Source organism: Odocoileus virginianus, chromosome 26 (assembly GCF_023699985.2).
Source record: "Odocoileus virginianus isolate 20LAN1187 ecotype Illinois chromosome 26, Ovbor_1.2, whole genome shotgun sequence".
Taxonomy (NCBI): Eukaryota; Metazoa; Chordata; class Mammalia; order Artiodactyla; family Cervidae; genus Odocoileus; species Odocoileus virginianus.
This window is the reverse complement of record NC_069699.1, coordinates 41,550,291-41,570,968: the sequence shown is the minus strand read 5'-3', so window position 1 is coordinate 41,570,968 and position 20,678 is coordinate 41,550,291. Positions and strand designations below refer to the sequence as shown.

General features: G+C 39.1%; 1 protein-coding gene across 13 annotated transcripts in view; it reads right to left on the bottom strand.

Annotated features, from left to right (window-relative positions):
• ERC2 (ELKS/RAB6-interacting/CAST family member 2) overlaps positions 1-20,678 on the bottom strand; it is a 971,398-nt gene that overhangs the window by 506,069 nt on the left and 444,651 nt on the right. For all 13 annotated transcript variants that reach the window (XR_011483727.1, XR_011483728.1, XR_011483729.1 and 10 more), the window contains 3 exons: positions 15,900-16,037; positions 7,755-7,895; positions 2,868-3,008 (listed from right to left, as the gene is read on the bottom strand). Coding sequence is in view for 10 of the 13 variants with exons in the window: in XM_070455889.1 (XP_070311990.1) it covers positions 2,868-3,008; positions 7,755-7,895; positions 15,900-16,037 (420 nt within the window). In the remaining 3 variants the exon portion in view is untranslated. The remainder of the gene's footprint in view (positions 1-2,867; positions 3,009-7,754; positions 7,896-15,899; positions 16,038-20,678) is intronic.

The following is a 20,678-nucleotide window of genomic DNA, read 5'->3' as shown; positions in this document are numbered from 1 at the left end:
AGTTATCAATAGACACAGGGTGGTTATAAGGGTCACAGTGCTCACAGGCCTTCTGCAGCTGCCTTGAGTTTGAAATCTGGCTGACCAGGTGTGTGGAGCTGTTTTTAAGAGGTGGGGTGGAATGTGTAAGAAGTTTCTTTTCTGCCCTTAGTAACCATTTTCAACACAAACTATTTGGAAATGTCTTAAATTGACATAGTGCAGTAAAGAGTTAAAAGCAACTATGTGTATGAATGTCCTCCACAAACTTTTCTGTTAAAAACTCATCTTAACCAATTTCTAGCATTGTTTATAAGACAAAAGCAGATTTAAATCACAATTTGGATTCCACTGTCACTAGCAGACAAGGTTTCTGTTCAGCTAAACACATCACCGATGTTGTATAGATTTTATGGCAAAAATACCTGAGTGCTCACAAATCTTGAGCAAAACTCCACTGGGAACTCATGGTTTATTTATGACATAATAAAACTATTATGTTTTCAGCTTTCATTTAGTAACCCTTTATATTTTATTCACAAGTCACATACCCTTTTATTTAAAAGGAGGCCCAGACACTCCTTAAGCTTTTATAGCTGCTTATTTTTCCACGAGTAAATGATGTGTTTATATGTATATTCACAAATTTTTGGCTTATATTTTCAAATATTTTATACAGACTTCAATTCTTTTTAAGGTGATGGGTACTTGAGGTTTTTACGGAATTATTTATTAGCAGAAATTAAAGGCTACTAGAAAAAGTATTTTAAACTTTTGAATTTAGTTGATGTAGAGGGCCAAAAATAACAAAATAATTACTGCAGGTTAGGTATAAAAATATTTATATTATAATTACCTTATTTAATCTCACTGTACTATGCATGTAGGAGATAATATAAGACATGTATATACTTAGAAATAAATTATCTTTTCATAAATTAAATAGGTCCTTTACAGCAAAATAACCATATTTGTTACTTTAACCCTGGTGATGTGGCAGAATGCTAAACTGTTGTCAGGAATAATACTAAAATATTTATCAGATTTGATCTACAAATTTCAGTATATGGTGTCTATCTGAAAGTCTAAGGAAATCACATGCTTTCACTGACTTTGCAGCTTAACTATAACTATGTTGAAAGACACTAAATTGAATTGCACAGATGTTCATCTATTAAACTAGCTTAGTCATATTCATGGAAACTATGAACATCAATATATGAACCTCTTACTACTTAGAGGATTTCCAGTTCCATAGATGCCTTACACTAAAAGGGAGAGGGTCAAGCATGTATCTGCAGACACAGTATATGGGATGCCCTCAACTCCGTAACAGTCCCTCAGAGTTAATGAAAGGCAGTTTTCATGCCCAGGTGGAGTGGCAGTCCTCCTTCAGGACCCAGCACACTTCAAGGGAGGTGAGATGACTCGAAGACCACCACAGGGGGCCAACACAATTCTCTCACAGAGTGATCATGGGGTCTGCTTTATGCTCACAAAAATGTTCACTATATAAAAAGGACCATCCATAAGTTCATTTCTTAATATGTATATGCATGTATAACATATTGCAGAACACATTCATATATGTGTCAAGAATATATATCATACACCCAATGCACAAATAGCCAAGTCAATCACCATTTAAACACCCTCAAAGGGGCAATTTAAAGTCTATTTATTGCTTGAGATTTCTGCTTAAATAGACTTCACTTTTAAAAAGTGAGATGATGAGTGGATTAGGAAATAGACTTTGTAATAAAAAGATTTTCTGGCTCTTTTGTTGTAGAGATTTGATCCATATATTTATCTTTTTCTGTATTACTAAGGGGACTTGATTAGTGTGGAATCTGTGACAGTATCCTAAAATTCTATGATGAAGTGAACACAGAATAATCACATTTCAGTTATACATTGCCTCATGCATATGAAATAGTATATTAAATTTTAAAATATCTAGAATTTCTCCACAGATATATGATGCTTTCACATCCCTACTATCCATATCATATATTTTTATAACTTTAGCAAATGAATCCCCATTTCAGTGTGCTATGAATTATACAGTCACATTTTATTATATGGTTTGTTTGTTTAGATTCTTATCATCTCTTCTGAATAAGTTTATAAGTTGTCAAAGGGAAACAAAATGCTTAAACTCATAATGTTATGAGTTTTACGTGAACAATGAATGCAGACGTACCAAACAACACAAGGAAAAAGTCAAAGGAACGATGCATGACTGGAAATGTACTCCACAAAAATGTCAAGTTCAGAGAAAACATGTTAATGCTGCAATGCAAAGACCCTGTTTTCTATACTGAAACCTTCAACATATAAACTTGCTTAAACATTAAGGCCATTTCTGGTCAAGTATAAATAGTCAACCCATAGAACTTCCAAGGATTTGACTATTTTCACAAACTTCTAGAAATTTAACATGGTTGGGTAAACTTCTGCCAAGTCCCCTCTCCCCCAAAATTGACCTGCTTCTGAAAAGTAGTAAAAGTTTATCAATGTATAACAGGGCTCCTGGACTCTTTGACTTATTGAAAACATTTACTGTAAAACACTTATCTTTCTTTACAGTTGAGATTTGCCCAGAGGAATGGCTGATCTTTATAATATTTTTCACTTCTACTACTATTGTCATCTATTTCTCAAGCTTTTTTTTTTTTTTTTTGCCTCAGACAGGAAACCCAAGATAACTTTTCATGTTCAGAGACAGATCTGATGCAGACTTCCTAGGAATACAGATTGCTTAATTAATCCTTTTATCAGCAGATGACAAAAGATAAGGGGTTTCTATTTTTTGAAAAATGTCTCTTCCTTTCCTATTTTATCAATTAATTATAAAATGAGTATTTTTTTTCTTAGATATCACTTACCTTCTTTAACTGTGCTTCCAATTTGCTACATTCTTCTTTCTTTTGTTCAATGGCTATTTCTAGAGATTTTAATTTGGAGTCCCTTTTCAGCCCTGCTGAGGCTAATGAAGATGCATGTTCCTTGAGGTCAATTAAACTAGACTGAAAGGAAAAGAATACTAGTAAGTAAAACAGTGTAATTTCTACTAGCAGTGTCTTCAATTTTAACACAATGATTCCATACATAGCAATAAAGTGTGCATTAGACAGAGAGGGTAAATAAGTCTTACTTAGGTAACAACAGTCGACTCTGGCCAAATTAAAGTTGGCCAGTTTATAGAAGCGAGCAGGATCTAATTGCAGTAGAATCAAATGTGACCAAATGGTGTGGTCAGTAAATGCATGTTTCATGTCTCAAAGTTATGCTAATGATCTAAGTCCCAAGGCAGTCTTTACACATCATAGGAAACAGACACCCTGAACCTTCCGTTTACATTTGCTGCTGTCAGGTGGTGCAGCATCTAAAAAAATATGAAAGAAAATACCAACTCTAATGCTTTTCTCCCCCAAAAGGGTAAATCACGTATAAAAGAAGAATCTTAGTCTTTATCAAATTCCATTTCTTTAGCAGAAAAATGACCAATGTTATTTCAAACATCTCCCATAGAATCAAAGGTAAATTTATTTAAAAATCCAGAGCAAACTTTATGTCCCAGTCCTTTGTAAAATCAGATTCAAGAATATAACAAATTCCCCCCAACTCAGACATGGGGTTACCCAAGTTGCTCCAGAAACCAAGAGGTTCCCTGTATAGCACAAATTCCAAAAGGTAAAGAAATAACACTTGCATGTATCAGAGGACACAACTTTGCTACCTAGAAGGGCACTGTCCACCAGCAAACATGAAATGGTTAGCAACATCTAACTATGTGACTAAAATGTTCAGCTTCCACCCAAAACCGGACATGATACATTTCTTTTATATCCATCTGCAACGCCTAGGAAGACACTAAGCGAATAGCAGTTTCTTAGTAACTGATGTGATCTAGTACTTTACTTCACCATGAGCACTGGAATAACCGCACTGGTGACGATACCACCACAATCACCCAACAAGCAATGCAAGTTCTAACAACTCTCTGAGTGACAGGTTAGCCATTCTCATTTTTCAGGTCAGGAAACTGAAGCTCACGTGAGGTCTTATCTTCAGCAAGGTTCTTAAGCCATTAATGGGAGATATATGTCTCAAATCCAGGTTTCCAACTCCAATTTCAATGGCATTTATCATGTAACTTCCACAGAAATAACAAAGGACCTTATAATCCTGGTGGCTCAGAAGGCAAAGAAACTGCCTGCAATGTGGAATCCTGGGTTCGATCCCTGGATTGGGAAGATCCCCTGGAGGCGGGCATGGCAACCCACTCGCGTATTCTTGCCTGGAGAATCCCTTGGACAGAGGAACCTGGTGGGCTACAGTCGATGGGGTTACAAAGAGTCAGACACGACCGAGCAACTAAGCACCATATAATCCACATACTTTGTCACAGTGAAAACTATGATCATCCCAACTAAATTAAAAGCTCCATGCTAATAAAAATTGTTTGCCTTTCTAAATTTTAAATTGCCAGGTGTAATATTAATACCTCTATGTGTCAACTTACCTAGGCCATAGTCTCCAGTTACTCAATCAAACACTAATCTAAGTGTTATTGTAGAGATACTTTGAAGATGCGACTAACATCTACAATGAATTCACTTTAAGTAAAGGATATTATTCTTCATAATCTGGGTGGGCCTGATCCTATCAGCTGAAAGGTCTTAGAAGCAGAACTAGGTTTCCTTCAGACAGAAGAAATTCCTCCTGTGGACTGAAGCATTAGCTGCTGTCTGAGAGTTTCTAGACCATCTTGCCTGATGGCCTTCTGTGTGAATTTTGGACTTCCTTAGCCAGCCCCCATAACTATGTAAGTCAATTCCTTGCAATAAATTTCTTAATATGATTAAACTTCTTAATACAGCTCTGTTTTTCTGATGGAAGCTTGACTGACATACTAAGCCCAGTGGCAGCCACATTATTATACAGGAACAATAAACGTGTGCAGAAATGCCTGTCTGAAATTCATACAATGTAACAAGTGTTTACAAAATTATTTTCATTTAAAGTTTACACTCTACCAAGTCATCAAAATCTCTTTTCAACTAGAAGCACATATAAACATACATATTGCTTTTAGGGTACAAACACAGGAATAACATTTGCAATCTGTGAAGAAAGCTGTAAATGAGACAGAAGCTTCAGTGCCTTTTCTTTCATACTAACTATAGAACTACAGACTCTGCAGCTTTTATATTTTTTATATATCAAAGAATGATAATCTTATCAAAGAAATAACCTCTTCTCTAAAAACCAGTGAATTTTAGAGAACATAAATTTTGCTTCTAAGCTTCCACTAAATTTCCTATTACTGATCAATTCTTTCCTTCTTGGACTCCTAATTTAGACAGTACTTTAATCTGTTTCAGGTCAGTTCAGTCACTCAGTCATGTCTGACTCTGCAACCCCATGGACTGCAGCACACCAGGCTTCCCTGTCAATCATCAACTCCCGGGGCTTATTCAAACTCATGTCCATCAACTTGATGATGCCATCCAACAATCTCATCCTCTGTTGCCCCATTCTCCTCCTGCCTTCAATCTTTCCCAGCATCAGGGTCTTTTCAAATAAGTCAGTTCTTCGCATCAGATGGCCGAAGTATTGGAGTTTCAGCTTTAGCATCAGTCTTTCCAATGAATATTCAGGACTGATTTCCTTTAGGATGGACTGGTTGGATATCCTTGCAGTCTAAGGGACTCTCAAGAGTTTTCTCCAACACCACAGTTCAAAAGCATCAATTCTTCGGTGCTCAGCTTTCTTATAGTCCAATTCTCACATCTATACATGACTACTGGAAAAATCATATCTTTGACTAGACAGACCTTTGTTGGCAAAGTAATGTCTCTGCTTTTTAATATAGTGTCTGGGTTGGTCATAGCTTTTCTCCCAAGGAACAAGCGTCTTTTAATTTCACGGCTGCAGTCACCATCTACAGTGATTTTGGAGCCCAAAAAACTAAAGTCTGTCACTGTTTCCATTGTTTCCTCATCTATTTGCCATGAAGTGATAGGACCAGATGCCATGATCTTAGTTTTCTGAATTTTCAGTTTAGGCCAACATTTCCACTCTCCTCTTTCATGTTCATCAAGAGGCTCTTTAGTTCTTCTTCGCTTTCTGCCATAAGGGTAGTGTCGTCCTCATACCTGAAGTTATTGATATTTCTTCCGGCAATCTTGATTCCACCTTGTGTTTCATCCAGTCCGGCATTTCACATGATGTACTCTGTATATAAGTTAAATAAGCCGGGTGACAAGATACAGCCTTGATGAACTCCTTTTCCAAGTTAGAACCAGTCTGTTGTTCTATGCCCCATTCTGTTACTTCTTGACATGCATACAGATTTCTCAGGAGGCAGGTCAGGTGGTCTGGTATTCCCATTTCTTAAAGAATTTTCCACAGTTTGTCGTGATCTACATGGTCAAAGGCTTTGGTATAGTCAACAAAGAGCAGTAGATGTTTTTCTGGAACTCTCTTGCTTTTTCAATGATACAGTGGGTGTTGGCAATTTGATCTCTGGTTCCTCAGCCTTTTCTAAATCCAGCTTGAACATCTGGAAGTTCACAGTTCATGTACTGTTGAAGCCTGGCTTGGAGAATTTTAAGCACTACTTTGCTAGCATGTGAAATGAGTTCAATTGTGTGGTAGTTTGAGCATGCTTTGGCATTGCCTTTCTTTGGGATTGGAACGAAAACTGACCTTTTCTGGTCCTGTGGCCACTGCTGAGTTTTCCAAATTTGCTGACATATTGAGTGCAGTACTTTTGCAGCATCATATTTTAGGATTTGAAATAACTCAACTAGAATTCCATCACCTCCACTAGCTTTATTCATGGTAGTACTTCCTAAGACCCACTTGACTTCATATCAGGTTTAAAATTACCAAAATCCAAGGGCTGAAGTGACACTCTAGAGCTGGGAAATTAGCAACTATGCTGGGATACAATCCAACAGGGCAAAAGAACAAACGTGTCATAAAGGAGACAAACATGTTCTGCAGACAAAATGAAGCGTCCAATTGTGGACTACGGCATATATCTCAAGGTTTTGGAGACTGAAGAAAAGAATGTGCACATTACTGCTTCTCACACTTCACCAAAGCACTGTTAAGTAAACTGAAGGGGTTATAGGTATCCCCCAGTACATGGATACTTTTCATAACCACCACACAAGAAATTTCTTTAAAGCAGGTTGTTTTACACTATAAATGCAGATGAGATTTGTATTCTGTATCCATGTTTGCACTAGCATTAAAATACTGTTTCAGACTGAGCAGCCAAAACCTTTTCCTATGGGCCCAGCATGGTACCACATCTCCTAACCTGGGGGTACTGACTGATTCATTTGAGAATTGTAGATGAATGCACAGCACCCAACACAAGGGTTAGTACCTAACAGGCCCTCAGTAAATTGGAGCTATTGTTATTATTGTCAGTGCTTTTGTTGTTCTTGTTATCTTAAACAAGAGATCATGAGATCCTCCAAGCCATGTGAATATGGCAAGACAGCAAGAAAACTTTCAAGGAATTACATTATATGTGGTTATTACGGTACAGAAGATATGCACAGAGCATCACCGGAAGAAGGGAGTTACAGTAAATACTGTTCTGTAAGTTCAGAGAGCTTTATAAAGCAAAGGTAACTAGATCCCGCAAGTCTTCACACAGTCCCTCAAACTAAGTCTCTAGTCTGTCTCAGCTACATGGATATGGGTTGATGAGGACTACTCGTGTGGTTCACTTGTTTTTCCAGACTCACCTCTTTTTCAGTCAGTTCAGCTTGTAAAGCATTGACCTTCTCTTTCAGGTCTTTGTTCTCTTTTCGGAATGATTCTATCTCTTCTAGTCTTTCCCGATCATCTCTCTCCCTTTGTTCTTTCAAACGCTCAATTATTCTTTCCTGTGAGGCAAATGCCCAATTAAAGAAAAAAACAGTGAGATTCTATCAGTGTGCATGCCAAGGCATGCTACAGAATGAAATAAGAAGCAATACACATAAGACGTGCTCCTATGTGTATTGGACTCAACATACACAAGGTATTCAAAATTGGGTTTGTGAAGAGAGGTTGTGCAGAACAGTATTTGGGGAAAACAGTCAACCTCAGCTTTCAGCCTGTTAATCAAAGTTAGTACCACAGGGTTAATGTGGGCCTCAATGCTCAAGTCCACGGTGGCCCCAGGAATCTCCGAGAGCAGTTCCAGAAGAATGAGGTTCAGGCACCAAAACCCAAAGCCTTGTACAAGGAAAGGGAAGACACAGAACCAAACTCTTGGATGAACCCTCTTTGCTTGGCTTTCCCATCTGATGTCAAATAACCTTCCATGATTTCTGAAGACTCTTTTTGCGAGAAAGAGGATCAGAGAGGGGCAGGACCTAGACCCTCAAGGACATAAGGCTGAACTCACAGTGAGAACTTGGTATAAAATAAGGATTAAGTTCATTATGTAAGTGATTTTCCAGTGTATCTGGAGGTGTTTATTTACTTCTGTGTTTTTTTCAACGATTTCTTGGCCATCAGTAGAGACTCAAAAACATTACTAGAGTTTCTTAGAGCTATCTGAGGTACTGTCTCCTGGGCTACAGTCCTCATTTTGCCACAAATAATACTTAACTCATGACTCTCAAAAGGAAAAAAGAAAAGAAAAGAAAACACTGTTAGAATTTGAGCAAAGTTCAAACAGTTTTCTTTACTAAGAGGTCACTACTGCTAGGCACTGTGATACCTTCTAGTCCTCATCACACCTGTATGATCTGAACCAGGACTACTGGTAACAGAGTGGTGGGGAGGAAAGCCAGGCTGAGAGAGGCCAGTTGACTCATCCAAGGTGACCCAGCTCAGAAACAGAAGGCCCACCCTGACACTCAGGGCTGTTGGAGTCTTAGCCACGTGCAAGAGAACACACAGCCACAAACACAAGCCATTCAAGGAGATGTGAGTACCTGACTGCCCTTGAGTTTTATGTCTAAATAACAATATTACTCTGGTAGATATATTTTCAAAAAGGATGAAATCTTTCTGATATCAAAATAAGAACCTTTTTTTTTTTTTAACGAAAATTCTGCTCAGGTAAAATCTGAGTTAGAGTTCTGAAACTTGTGTCAAATTACCCAACACCTCTTTGGATTTTCTTCTAGACGGTCATGTTAAAAAATTTTGGTGCAAAAATGCTTCTTAAGAATATTGTTTTTCATATTCTGAAATTCCCTGGTGGTCCAGTGGTTAAGGATCTGCCTGCCAATGCAGGGGACATGGGTTTGATCCCTGATCCAGGAAGCTCCCATACGCTATGAGGCAACTAAGCCCATATACCACAACTACTGAAGCCCACTCACCCTAGAACCCATGCTCTGCAACAAGAGAAGCCACCACAGTGAGAAGCATGTGCATCGCAACTAAAGCAATCTCCAATCACTGCAGCTAGAGAAAGCCCATGTGCAGCAATGAAGACACACCACAGCCAAAAACTAATATTAAATTTTAAAAAAGCATATTGTTATTTATATTCTTATAAGTATACAGTACAAGACAAAGCCTGATACATAAGACAACTATAATTATAAAATACACACGTTTTAAAAATAGTGTTTAATATAGAGGGAAGTTAGCTTGAACACTTAGCCTATGATTTAAGATCCCCCAGGGAAGTACTTAGGCTTCCCTGGTGGCTGAGATGGTAAAGAATCTGCCTACAACACAGGAGACCTGGGCTCGATCTCAGGATTGGAAAGATCCCCTGGAGGAGGGAATGATAACCCACTCCAGTATTCTTGCCTGGAGAATCCCCATGGACAGAGGGGCCTGGTGGGCTATAGTTCATAGTGTCACAAAGAGTTGGACACGACTGAGCGACTTAGCACAGCACAGCACAGGGAAGCAACTGTTCTAACCCAATGACAATGATTTACACGTCTAATGCTTTCAAGGGGGGAGAAATATCACTGTTGTTTTTAATTATTTAAAAATACCTTAAAATGAAATGTATTATTACAACAGTGTGGGTTGAAATGGCATAAATGATCCTATTCATTGTCTGTATTTGTTTCTTCTTGATTTCATTACTGTCCTATTTTACTCATCTGTGCTATGGCTGAGTAGATGACTATGTGATCAACGGAAGGAAGAAATGGCCTTAGCACACAGTAAATCTCTCAAGGACTTTTAACAATTTCAGCAATTGAGCCCACACTGCTTGGCCTGCACCTACTGCCAAAGCCTCACAACTGGTCACCCAGTGAGCAGACCCTCTCCATCCGGTCACTTCCACCCCATAGTGTTGGAGTGACGTTTTTAAAGCCCCAAACTGACCATGTGGTGGTGGCTTAGTCACTAAGTCCTGTCAAACACATGTAACCTCAAGGACTGTGGCCTGCCAGGCTCCTTGGTCCAAGGGATTTCCCAGGCAAGAATATTGGAATGAGTTACAATTTCCCCTTCCAGGGGATCTTCCCAACCCAGGGATCAAACCTGGGTCTCCTTTACTGACTGAGTCACAAGGGAAGCCCTGACCAAACTGGCCATGTCAACTCATTATTTAGAAACTTTCCCAGGAATCACTCTGGCGAGAACACGTGGCATTTATTCCCACTAGACACGCTTATTGCATGATCACTCTCTCTGCCTAGCTTTCCAAAGGGCAACACTCAAATCTTACGATTCTCTTAACTCGGGCCTGAGCAAATTGCCTGGCATACAACAGGCAATTAAAAAGGCTGAGGGAAGGAACAAGAATTCAAATTAGGGGTCATCCTGTCTTCAAAAGAAGGGAAGTAAAATTAAGTATGCATGTTAACATCCAGAAGGTGTCAGAGTCATTTGGAAATGAGGTTGCTCTGCTTTAAGCACTTGTACTACTGACTGGGCATTGATGACAAAGCAAATCAGCAAGAAGTTTAATGTTTTTAAGTGTTATTGATGATTCAATACTACAAAATATTTCTCTGTCAATCACAAAACTAATTTAACCGTCAGCCGCGCAGGGCCAGATGTCAAAAATATGTGTTAAAAGGCCCTAATATGCCATGATCTACTTGATTAACAGCTAACTTGCAGAAATTCCAACAATGTGTTCTTGTTTTAGTCTTATTTGCATTGGCAAGTGTTCCTTATGCACCCATCTGGCTGTGCACAGGTCTAATCTACTTGTGCTTTATCACTGGATGGGAACTGCACGGCAGTGGCCTCCAGCTCTGCTATCTGGCTGTCTCAACTGCTTATCTGCCATGTGGCTTTATAAATACTGGGGGCTCCATGGGCTTCTGTGTGTCAGTCCTGGAGCTAAGTCATACTCAATCTTAACTCACTAAGGGGCATTATTATTACTTTTTTTTACACACTGCATATCTGAATAAGTTCTGGGAAATTAAAAGGAATAATACATTCCCTGGGATGAATGAATAATAATCCAAGTGAAAAGGTGACTAGTGCCTAATGGGTTCTATTCATCAGCCAAAAGACAGCAGAAAATTAAATATTCTTATAAGTCCATGATTTCCAATTAATCATTTTCTTTTTTTGCACCATGTCTTGCTGCAGAGGATCTGTCAATTTATACTGTGGATAAAAATGGAACTTGTGAGGGAAAGGTCACTGGAAGAGATTATACTGTCAAACACAAAGACCAGAACATTTGAGTGTTAGTCCCATTCCATCACCCATGAGCTGAGCGGCCTTGGGATGACCCAGGGGAGGCAACTAAATCCCAACCAAGGGCCAGCTTAGGGTACAAGCGGCTTCCCAGAGGGCTGCGTTGAGAAGTTAACGTGCCATGGTTGATTAATGACGTCTACCCAGGGCCTAGAATAGACACTGGACCAGAATAAAACAGTGCTGCACAAGTCCCAAATTTTCATTTCTGGGCATGTCATTTCACCTCACTGAACCCAATTCCCATCTTTAAAATGAAAGAGCATGGGTTTACTGTTTCTCAAAGTATGGCCTTCCAAACATTTGCATCAGAATCACTGGGCATCCTTGTTAAATCAAAGATTCCTGGGCCCCACAGCAGAGCACAGAATCAGAATCACTAGGATATGGGACGCAGGGAACTATATTTTAAGAAGTTTTCTTGATTAGTGGTCCCCAACATTTTTGGCAGGGACCAGTTTCATGGAAGACAATTTTTCCACATACTGAGGCGGGGGTGGGGGCGATGGTTTCAGGATGATTCAAGCTCGTTACATTTACTGTGCACTTTATTTCTATCATTATTATATCAGCTCCACCTCAGATCATCAGGCATTAGATCCCAGAGGTTGGGGACACCTGCTGTAGATGACAAGATTATTTTGGATACATATAGAAGTGTGATATCCACTGGAATATAAACACTTAAAAATAAATCTACTATTCTTTACCCCCTGACAGGGAAATTTGCCAGTTCCTATCAAATTGCTTTGTCCTTTATTCAAATACATTGACGCTCTGATTTTTGGCACCTTTTGAAAATTCCCTCTGTGTTTGCATTTATTCTTCATCAGGTGAAAGGCTAAAAGTTAGATGCATATAGGGTTTGGAAACCAATAGTTCACTGACCAAAGCTGCCCCACAGAGGTATTTTGTTCAACTTGAGTATCATATTTTAAAATCTGAACTCGAACATTTTGAGGTAAGTCAATAATGCTCCAGCTTGTCATAGTCACCAGCAGTCCAAACTGCTTAACACCAAACCCACTTTGCTCATTTTTGCTCCCTTCCTGACCCTACATGGCATCTAAGTTCTCAACTCCTCATGTACAGTTCAGTACAGATTTCATATGCCTAAGACTGTGGATCAGCAAACTGAATAATTATTGTCAAGGTAATTCCAAAAGATAGTGGAATTCAGAGGTCAGCTAGTTTAAATGTACGTTTTGAAGATAAGGTACTGAGAGGAGAACAGATTTGCCCCATGTGATGCAATTTTCAAGTAGTGGGGACAGTTTGAGGGGGTCAGACTCCCATAGACCCCCAGATTTCCTTCCTTGGCCTCCTTTAAATCTCAGAGGAAGTGCGTAAGTAAAAGGAGTAGTTTCAGATTCAATAATTGTTTTGGGACTTAAACTAGAATAAATCAAATCTCAGTAGGGGGAGAAAGGATAAAATCCTGCCAAGAATTCATGATATGGAAAAGTATATGGTGTAAGTTTATTTCTGTATATTTGGAGAAAGAAATCAAGGGTACAAATGGACTGACATCATGTCACTGAAAGACTGCAGAAGGGATACATAATCATTCACAGTTTTTGAAACAACATTCTTCCATTCAAATTTTATAAACAAAATTACTACTAGAAAGTTTTGATACTAAATTCTTGAAGATTGTAAAAAGAATATTTTTCCCTGAAAAATCATCTTATTCTTATTATTCCAAATAAAATCTCATCTTTTATAATTTAAAGTTGTAATCTTATAATTTTAATAGGAACATTAAGACTATCTAGCCATTGAAGTCTGGCTGCTTTTTTACATTCTGTATGTTTAGCATAGAGCAGTGATTCTTAGATTAGAGTGTACATCACAGTCACCTAGAGAGTGTGATGAGGTGCAGAGTTCTCGGCTCTACTCGAGGCTCTGATTCAGGAGGTATACATGGGGCCTGATAGTTATACTTTTGACAGACATCTCCTGGTGATTCTGATGTAGATGTCAGATAAAACTTCTTTAAGATTCACTGACTTCTGGAATCTGGGCTATTCAATTCCCCCATACTACAAATGGGCAATTTGAGGCCCAGGGAGTGAGAGTTATTTGTCAAGGTCACCCAGTTAGTGGCAGAGCTGAGACTGGCTCCTAGGCCACCATCCACTAGACCTCTTTACCTCATGGTTTATGATAACAGGGAAAATAGTAGGAAACAATGCTGTTATTACAGTGTGAAATCCAAAACAAAACAAACAACAAGAGACACCATTACCTCTTGCATTTGTGGGAAATCCTACAAAGTGCTACAGAATAAGAAATGATGAGAAAGACACAGAAAAACAGCATAATGGGGTCTACTTACATACTTTAAAACTTAAGATTTTTCTTTGCTTCAGAGTTTGAAAATAATCATGTCAATAACATGGACCTACTTAAAGACTGCACTGATTCATGATATGTCCAACCAAAAATAAGCTGTCTTTCTTCAGAATCCTTGCAAACTTTACCTCATCTGCTCTTGGGTACTGATTATTTGACACTTAGGAAGTGATGGGGGATAAAACATGCAGATTAAACTCCAAGGCCTACTGGTGCCCAGCCCAGCACACAACACACCCACTGTGGGTAGGAGTACAAAAGTGCCCAGAGAATGAATGAACTAACTAGGATAGAATGAAATGGGCTAGAAATCATTTTAGGAATCGGTAAACATCAGAATGACCTATTTGCCTAATAGATTTTCTTCATTCTTTTGGTCAAAGAAATCCTTTTAATCATCAGTCAGAACTAAGACTTCCAAACGGCTTCTTACCCACTTCAGAGTGAAAGTCAAAGTTTTTCATCCTTTCTCACAAGGCCCTTCAAGGAATACTCCCTTTCCACCTGCCGCTCCCCCTCTGCTCTTGATTCCCTCCAGTACATTCTCGCTCCAGAAGTGCTCATGGCTCAGCCCTCTCTCCTCAGGTCTTTCCTTATATGCCCCCTTCTTAGTGAGCCCTGACCTGGTCATTCCACGCCAGCATTCCCGGAACCCTCCCTTTGCTTTCTTCTGTACAAAGTATTACTCTCTGAAGGCTCACGTGTTATATTTCTTTATTTTCTATGTCTCTTCAGTCCCATTAGAATCTAACCTCCATGAGAGCCAGGACTTTCACCACTTCTTTTCTCTGCTGGATCCCTGGTGCCCACAAAAGTGCCTGTCATACGGTGGCGGCTCACCCCATCAACACCCAGGATAGCACACTAGGCGCTGGGGGAAGGTGAGCCAACACATGCAAGTAACACATACACAGGTATGCTTGGGCTTGGGGTCCAGCAGGTAAAACCACTTAATCACATTAAAACAGAAAAATGAACAATTAAGATTGTTACAGAGCTCTGGGAAATTCATGGTATTCATGAAAACATAGTAGAGGATTTTACCTAAGAGGCTTCCCCAAGGAAATGATTGATAATAATAATAACCATTATAAATTAATATACACCTATTATCCTAAACACATTCCATGTATTAAAGCATTTTCTCCTCAATGTAATCCACTAAAGTAGGTACTATTATTATCCTCTTTTACAAATGAGGAAACTGAGAAAGTGAGAGGTTAAGTAACTTATCCAAAGTATTAACTGTCAGACCTAAGATTTGAAACCTACAAGTCTGGCTCCAATGTCCACAATCTTGACTCTGTGCAATACAGCTTCTCAGCTCTCAGAAGAAGAATAATTAAATCTGCAGGGAATAAAGAACATTCTGGGCTCAACAATAACATGTGCAAAGGGTCTGAGGCAGGAGGAAACAATGGTGCACTTAAGAATCTAGAAGGCCAGCAATGGCTAGAGCATAAAGTCTAAGGGAGGAGAGATGGGAATAAGGCTGGAAAAGGAGGAAGGAAAGATGAATGGAAGGGATGGAAGGAGGGAGGAAGGTAAAGGAGGCAGGCAGAGAAGTGGCTAGTCAGGTGAGAGCCAGAGAACATGATGGGATGGACCCTAAGGGCAAGGTTAAAGATTTCAGTTTCCATCATCCTAAAAACAATGGCAAGGCAGTGGAGGTTTTTAAGCAGCGCCAAGGGTGAAGTGATCAAGTATGTATTTCAAAAAGATGCCAATGGCTTCAGCATGCTGAGTCTACTGCTGAAGATTACATGGGAAGGGAAGTCCCGGCTGGTACTAGGGTTGGTGTGAGTACACGGAGAAAAATAAGCACATTCAAATGCAATTGGACCATTTCCTCCCAACCACATTTCCCTAAACCATACCACGGCTAATGTTTAGTCCAAGCTCACCTTCTCTGACAAAGCCTCCTCGAGAGTCGCCAGCGCAGTGTCTGTGTTACTGGAATCAGTCTGCAAGGATTTCACTCTGTCTTTCAGATTGGTCAGCTGTTTGTCTTTATCCCTAAGTTGTTCTTGTAAATTTTCAATCTGAAAGTAAAAATCACCATATTTAATACACAGTTCATTACATATCCAGTACAGTGGATCTATGGGGAAAAAAACAAAAAAAGACCCAAGATTATGAAACTTGTTGGTATCAGGAAGTTACACTTTTATTTAGAATCAAGGCCATTTTGACAAGACCGTCTTTCTTCCAAGTAATTCAACTTTGTGTTTAAACGGCAATAGAGATGAGCAGAGTATCTCCTTTCATGCAAATGCAAGCCCTTCAGACACATAAGCACTATTATTTCTATTTCTATTCCTTTCACTAGCCCTTTAAGTCTTGAGTCCACAAGCCTAATCTTGGGGCAGTGAATCAGAGAAACGTATATGCAGAATCCATTCAGTGAACAGACACATCCTGGGTGAGCACTGAGCACTGTATCAGTACGCGGCAGAACCCATGCAGTCATCCACTCACTCCTCTACTCAGCATTAGACTTCGTGCGATATGCCCAATGCTGCCAAGTGGCTGTTTCAAAGCAACCACATGAAAAGCCAAGTAGGTTATCACCAGTAGACTGTTAATGGGAAGAACTTGTGATATAAATCAAATGTAACAAGTACTAAACACTCCATTTGGCAAGTAAGTCATGAGCTGGCAACCAACCAGCCACTTTTATCCACTATCTGCAGCCTGAAATAAACACACCAAATAGCCGATTATAACGCCTGCTCAGGAGCAACAGCAAGGACTTTCTCTTGGGCATTGCATACATTATCATTCATGTTTTTATTCTCTGCTTTCAAACCATGTATTTCTTATCTAAGGATTAAAAAAAAGTCCCACTGTACAAACAATTTATTCATATTAAGGGTTTTAAAATGACAAGGAAAAAAAGCAGTACAACTCTAAGATAAGTCCATTCAAAATATTTGTATTCTGCACGCAGGCTTTCTCAGGAAATCATTCCAAATGCATGTTTCACAATGTGCAACTCAAACAAATTTTGGGATTACTTGATTCATGTAGCATGAATCTGGAATGGCAACACAAATAATGACCAGAGTAGAAGCAATAATGAGGAGGAGGCAGCGTGACAGCAAAGGTGGCAGCAAGAGCAGCATCATAAAAGCTCTGCATGCAAAGATAATGACCCTGCTGACCCTCAATCTGAGGACAGAAGATGTGAATAAGTTTTCAAATGGCTAAAACGGATGTGGGCTAATGGAGATGGACTTTTCCTCCTTCCATTCTTCTCACTTTTCTTTGCTCCCTCCTTTTTTTATTCATTCCTTCTCCTCATTCTTCTTCCCCTTTCTGTCAATGTACTTTTTAAAATGTTTTTGTGCCTTGAGACAGATATCCTGGTTTAGGTGAAATAACTAACCTTTTACTTCATCAAAGTGCACTGTGTTCCTATTCAGCTACCACTGTGAGAATTCGCTAACCCTCCATGGAAAACACAGAAATTCAAAAGGTATAATCATCTGCCGTCAAAACAAAGGCTCCCTCCATTCCAGACAAGTGTTCATGTGATTACAGGATACCATAAGCAAATATACGAGTGATCAAAAACATGGGTGATTACATGTCAGAATGACAGTCGCTCTATATAAGTCAGCAGCTGAGAGGACTAGCCCTTGCAAGAGACTGTGTGTTATTATTTCTGAGTACACTCACATCCACATCTGTGTCCACATATGTGTGCAAATCCATGGCAGCTCCAAGCAAACTGATTAAGTTCTCCAGCCTGGAAGACAGTGGGAGACAGTGCCCTGGATAAAGGAGAGACTGTCTCTCAGGGCATCAGCCTTGGGGCAACAGCACCACTGATTTCAAAGGACTTCAGGCACTGGAAATAGTCTAAAGAAGACTTCTGTGAGCCTGTGTGAGACTCTCTGGGGCCTTCTCAATTACTGGGAGATTAAGGATATAGAGCGTCAGTGGTCCAAGGAGTATGCAGGTAGGAGATAAGAGCTGGAGAAATGTGGGCTGGTGAGACCTGGAGACACAGGAGCAACACAGCTACTGACCTCACATCTAAGAACTCAGCAGAAGAGCCAGTTATTTCACAGACAAGCCTGAAAAACAGATCTGGAAATGGAGACATTTACAGAGCAAGGGATACACCACTTTAAAAATGTTGCACAAGGATCACCAAGAATGATTCTTAATAAAGACAAGGTACAGACCAGGGTGGGGAATATAGCCTGTAGTATAAGTAAAAAATAAAACTACAAATAGATACATATATGCAACTATAAAGTACATTTTTTTTCTAGAAAAAAATGACAAGAAATTTTAACTGTGTTTAACTTTGGGGAAAAGGTCTAGGGTGCAAAAAGGTGGGAGTGAGCTTCTGTTTCTCATTTTCTTACATTTCTGTAGTGTTTTGCTTGAACTTTCTAACCATGTAAGTTTTATGCATTTTTAATGCCGATCAACATTATCTGGATGGAGAGATTATGAGTCATTTTCAGTTTATATTTATATATAAAAATTTAAACCATTATGCTAGTATTTAAAATCGTATTTCATGCTGTTGATAACTAAGTAGAAATGGATTGAAGAGGAAAAAGAGTAGAATGCAAAATCATATGATGTTTGTATGTAAAAAGAAAAAAATTTGGTATAAAAATATAGATATATGTAATTCATTAAAATATTATTTGGTATATTTGATTTTACAATTCTTTATACTTTCCTACATCTGTCAGCTTGCTTTTCTTGAATATAACAGAATAAAAGATATTTAAGGTCAACTAAAAAATATCAGAATGATTCTTTGAATATGTTTTGAACAATAAGTTTGTATTTTTTATTATAAAAGGACTCATTGTAGGAGGGAATTTTTGTTTTTATTGTTCAGTTGCTAAGTCAGGTCCAACTCTTAATTTCTTTGTTATTCTAAGAAAGGAGGACTCAATTCTTAAAATTAGGAAACTGGGGATAAATGTAAATCCTGTATCTTTCAAAAAATTATTTTGCAGCTTTCTAATGTTCATAAATCATTAACAACAAACATTTACCAAAAAAAAATGTGCAAATTTTTCTTCAAAGGGTGAGATTATATAGGTTCAAATAGCAGGCAGTGGAAAATAAGCAAATTGAAAACCAGGATTAGGATGGGGAGGTCTGGGAATGGAAAGAGGATTTTTTGAGAAATTGCACATGCTACAAAAAATGGAATCCACCTAAGCAACATAGTCAACTCTTTGGTCACTGTGACTTGATAAAACAAGAGACGGACCTGAGCTCAGGGCGGTCCTTGCCTCTGAATTAAGCCACCTTTTCATCAGAGCTGGACAGCTCAGAAGGAGACAGCCTTGCTGCAGTGGCACCTGTACCCAGAGCAGATGACTGGAGAGGAGGTATGGGTCAGGGAGAGCTCAGGCCCTGGGGGTCACTGGGCAGCCCTGATCGTAACGACTTCAAGCTGACTACCAAAAACTCAGCTCTGCCAAGTTCAAGGAGGGTCAATGCCCAGAGGGAGATTTTTGGTGAGTGTTCACACAAATGTGGTGCCCAGTGGGCATTGTCACTGACTGAACAGCAGCATCCTTCTTGACCCCAATTTGCTCCCCCTCCCATTTGGTCTCCAAATTTCAGCACATCACCTTACTACAATGCAGATATCACTGAATGACTTTTTTCCTTAGAACTCTTCAACTGTTCCCTCATTGCCTCCAGATAACGCCCAAACTGCCTGACGTCATAGAAGAGGCCCCTCATGGGAAGGCTCACTGGTCTTTCACCATCCCCCAGCCTTGACTAACTTCTCCCACGACCTCCCAGCACTAGGCTTCTTCATAGCCTCTCATCTTTGCCTTCATTTCTTCTGCTTGGGAGATTCTTCTCATCCTTTTTTTTTTCCTAACCAAGTTCTACTCAAACATTTAGACATCAACATATTCCTTAAACCCTCCAGGAAGCCTTCTTTTCATAACACCCACTCTGGCCCAGGCTAAGTCCCCTACTTTTCACACACTTTTCAAATTGCCTCTTTAATTGTCTCTTTACAATGTGACTGTGAGTTCCATTAAGAATTCTGTCATACTCACTCTGTATTTCTGGACAAAAACCCAACTGTGTTGGTAATAACATGTTATTTACTTACTGAATGAATAAAAGAAGGAAGGAAGGAACCCTAAAGTGAATGTCTTGTGTGAAAGGAATAGACCAGACCAGGTGATAGCTGAGTCCCTTCAGCTCTTAGATCCTACAAAGAAGAAATTAAAAGCATGAAGAAGCACTATATACAATCAGAGTACTTTACATATGCTGAAGAATCTTTATGCTTTCAAATATTACACAAAGTTGTTTTTTTTTTTTTTTTGGCTGTTTCTTTATAGAGTTGTGAAATTAGTTACTAAAAAACATTTTCTTTTCTCCATATCACATATCACTATAATTTCTGTTATCCACATCTAAGGTATCAGTCAAACCTTTTAGCTAAATCAATAAGAATATCTCAGGTTGGTTTAAGTATAAACAAATGGCCAGGAATACTGGAGAACCAGGGTTAGAGAAAATAATACAGAACAGAGCCCAAAGTTTTGATGCAACTGGCCTGGTGCAGACCCTTTTGCCCCAGCTGCAGAATATCAGAAACTGAGACTTATAGCACAAATACAGCTTCACCAGTGAAGTCATCAGGTCCATCATTTCATCTAGGTGATCAA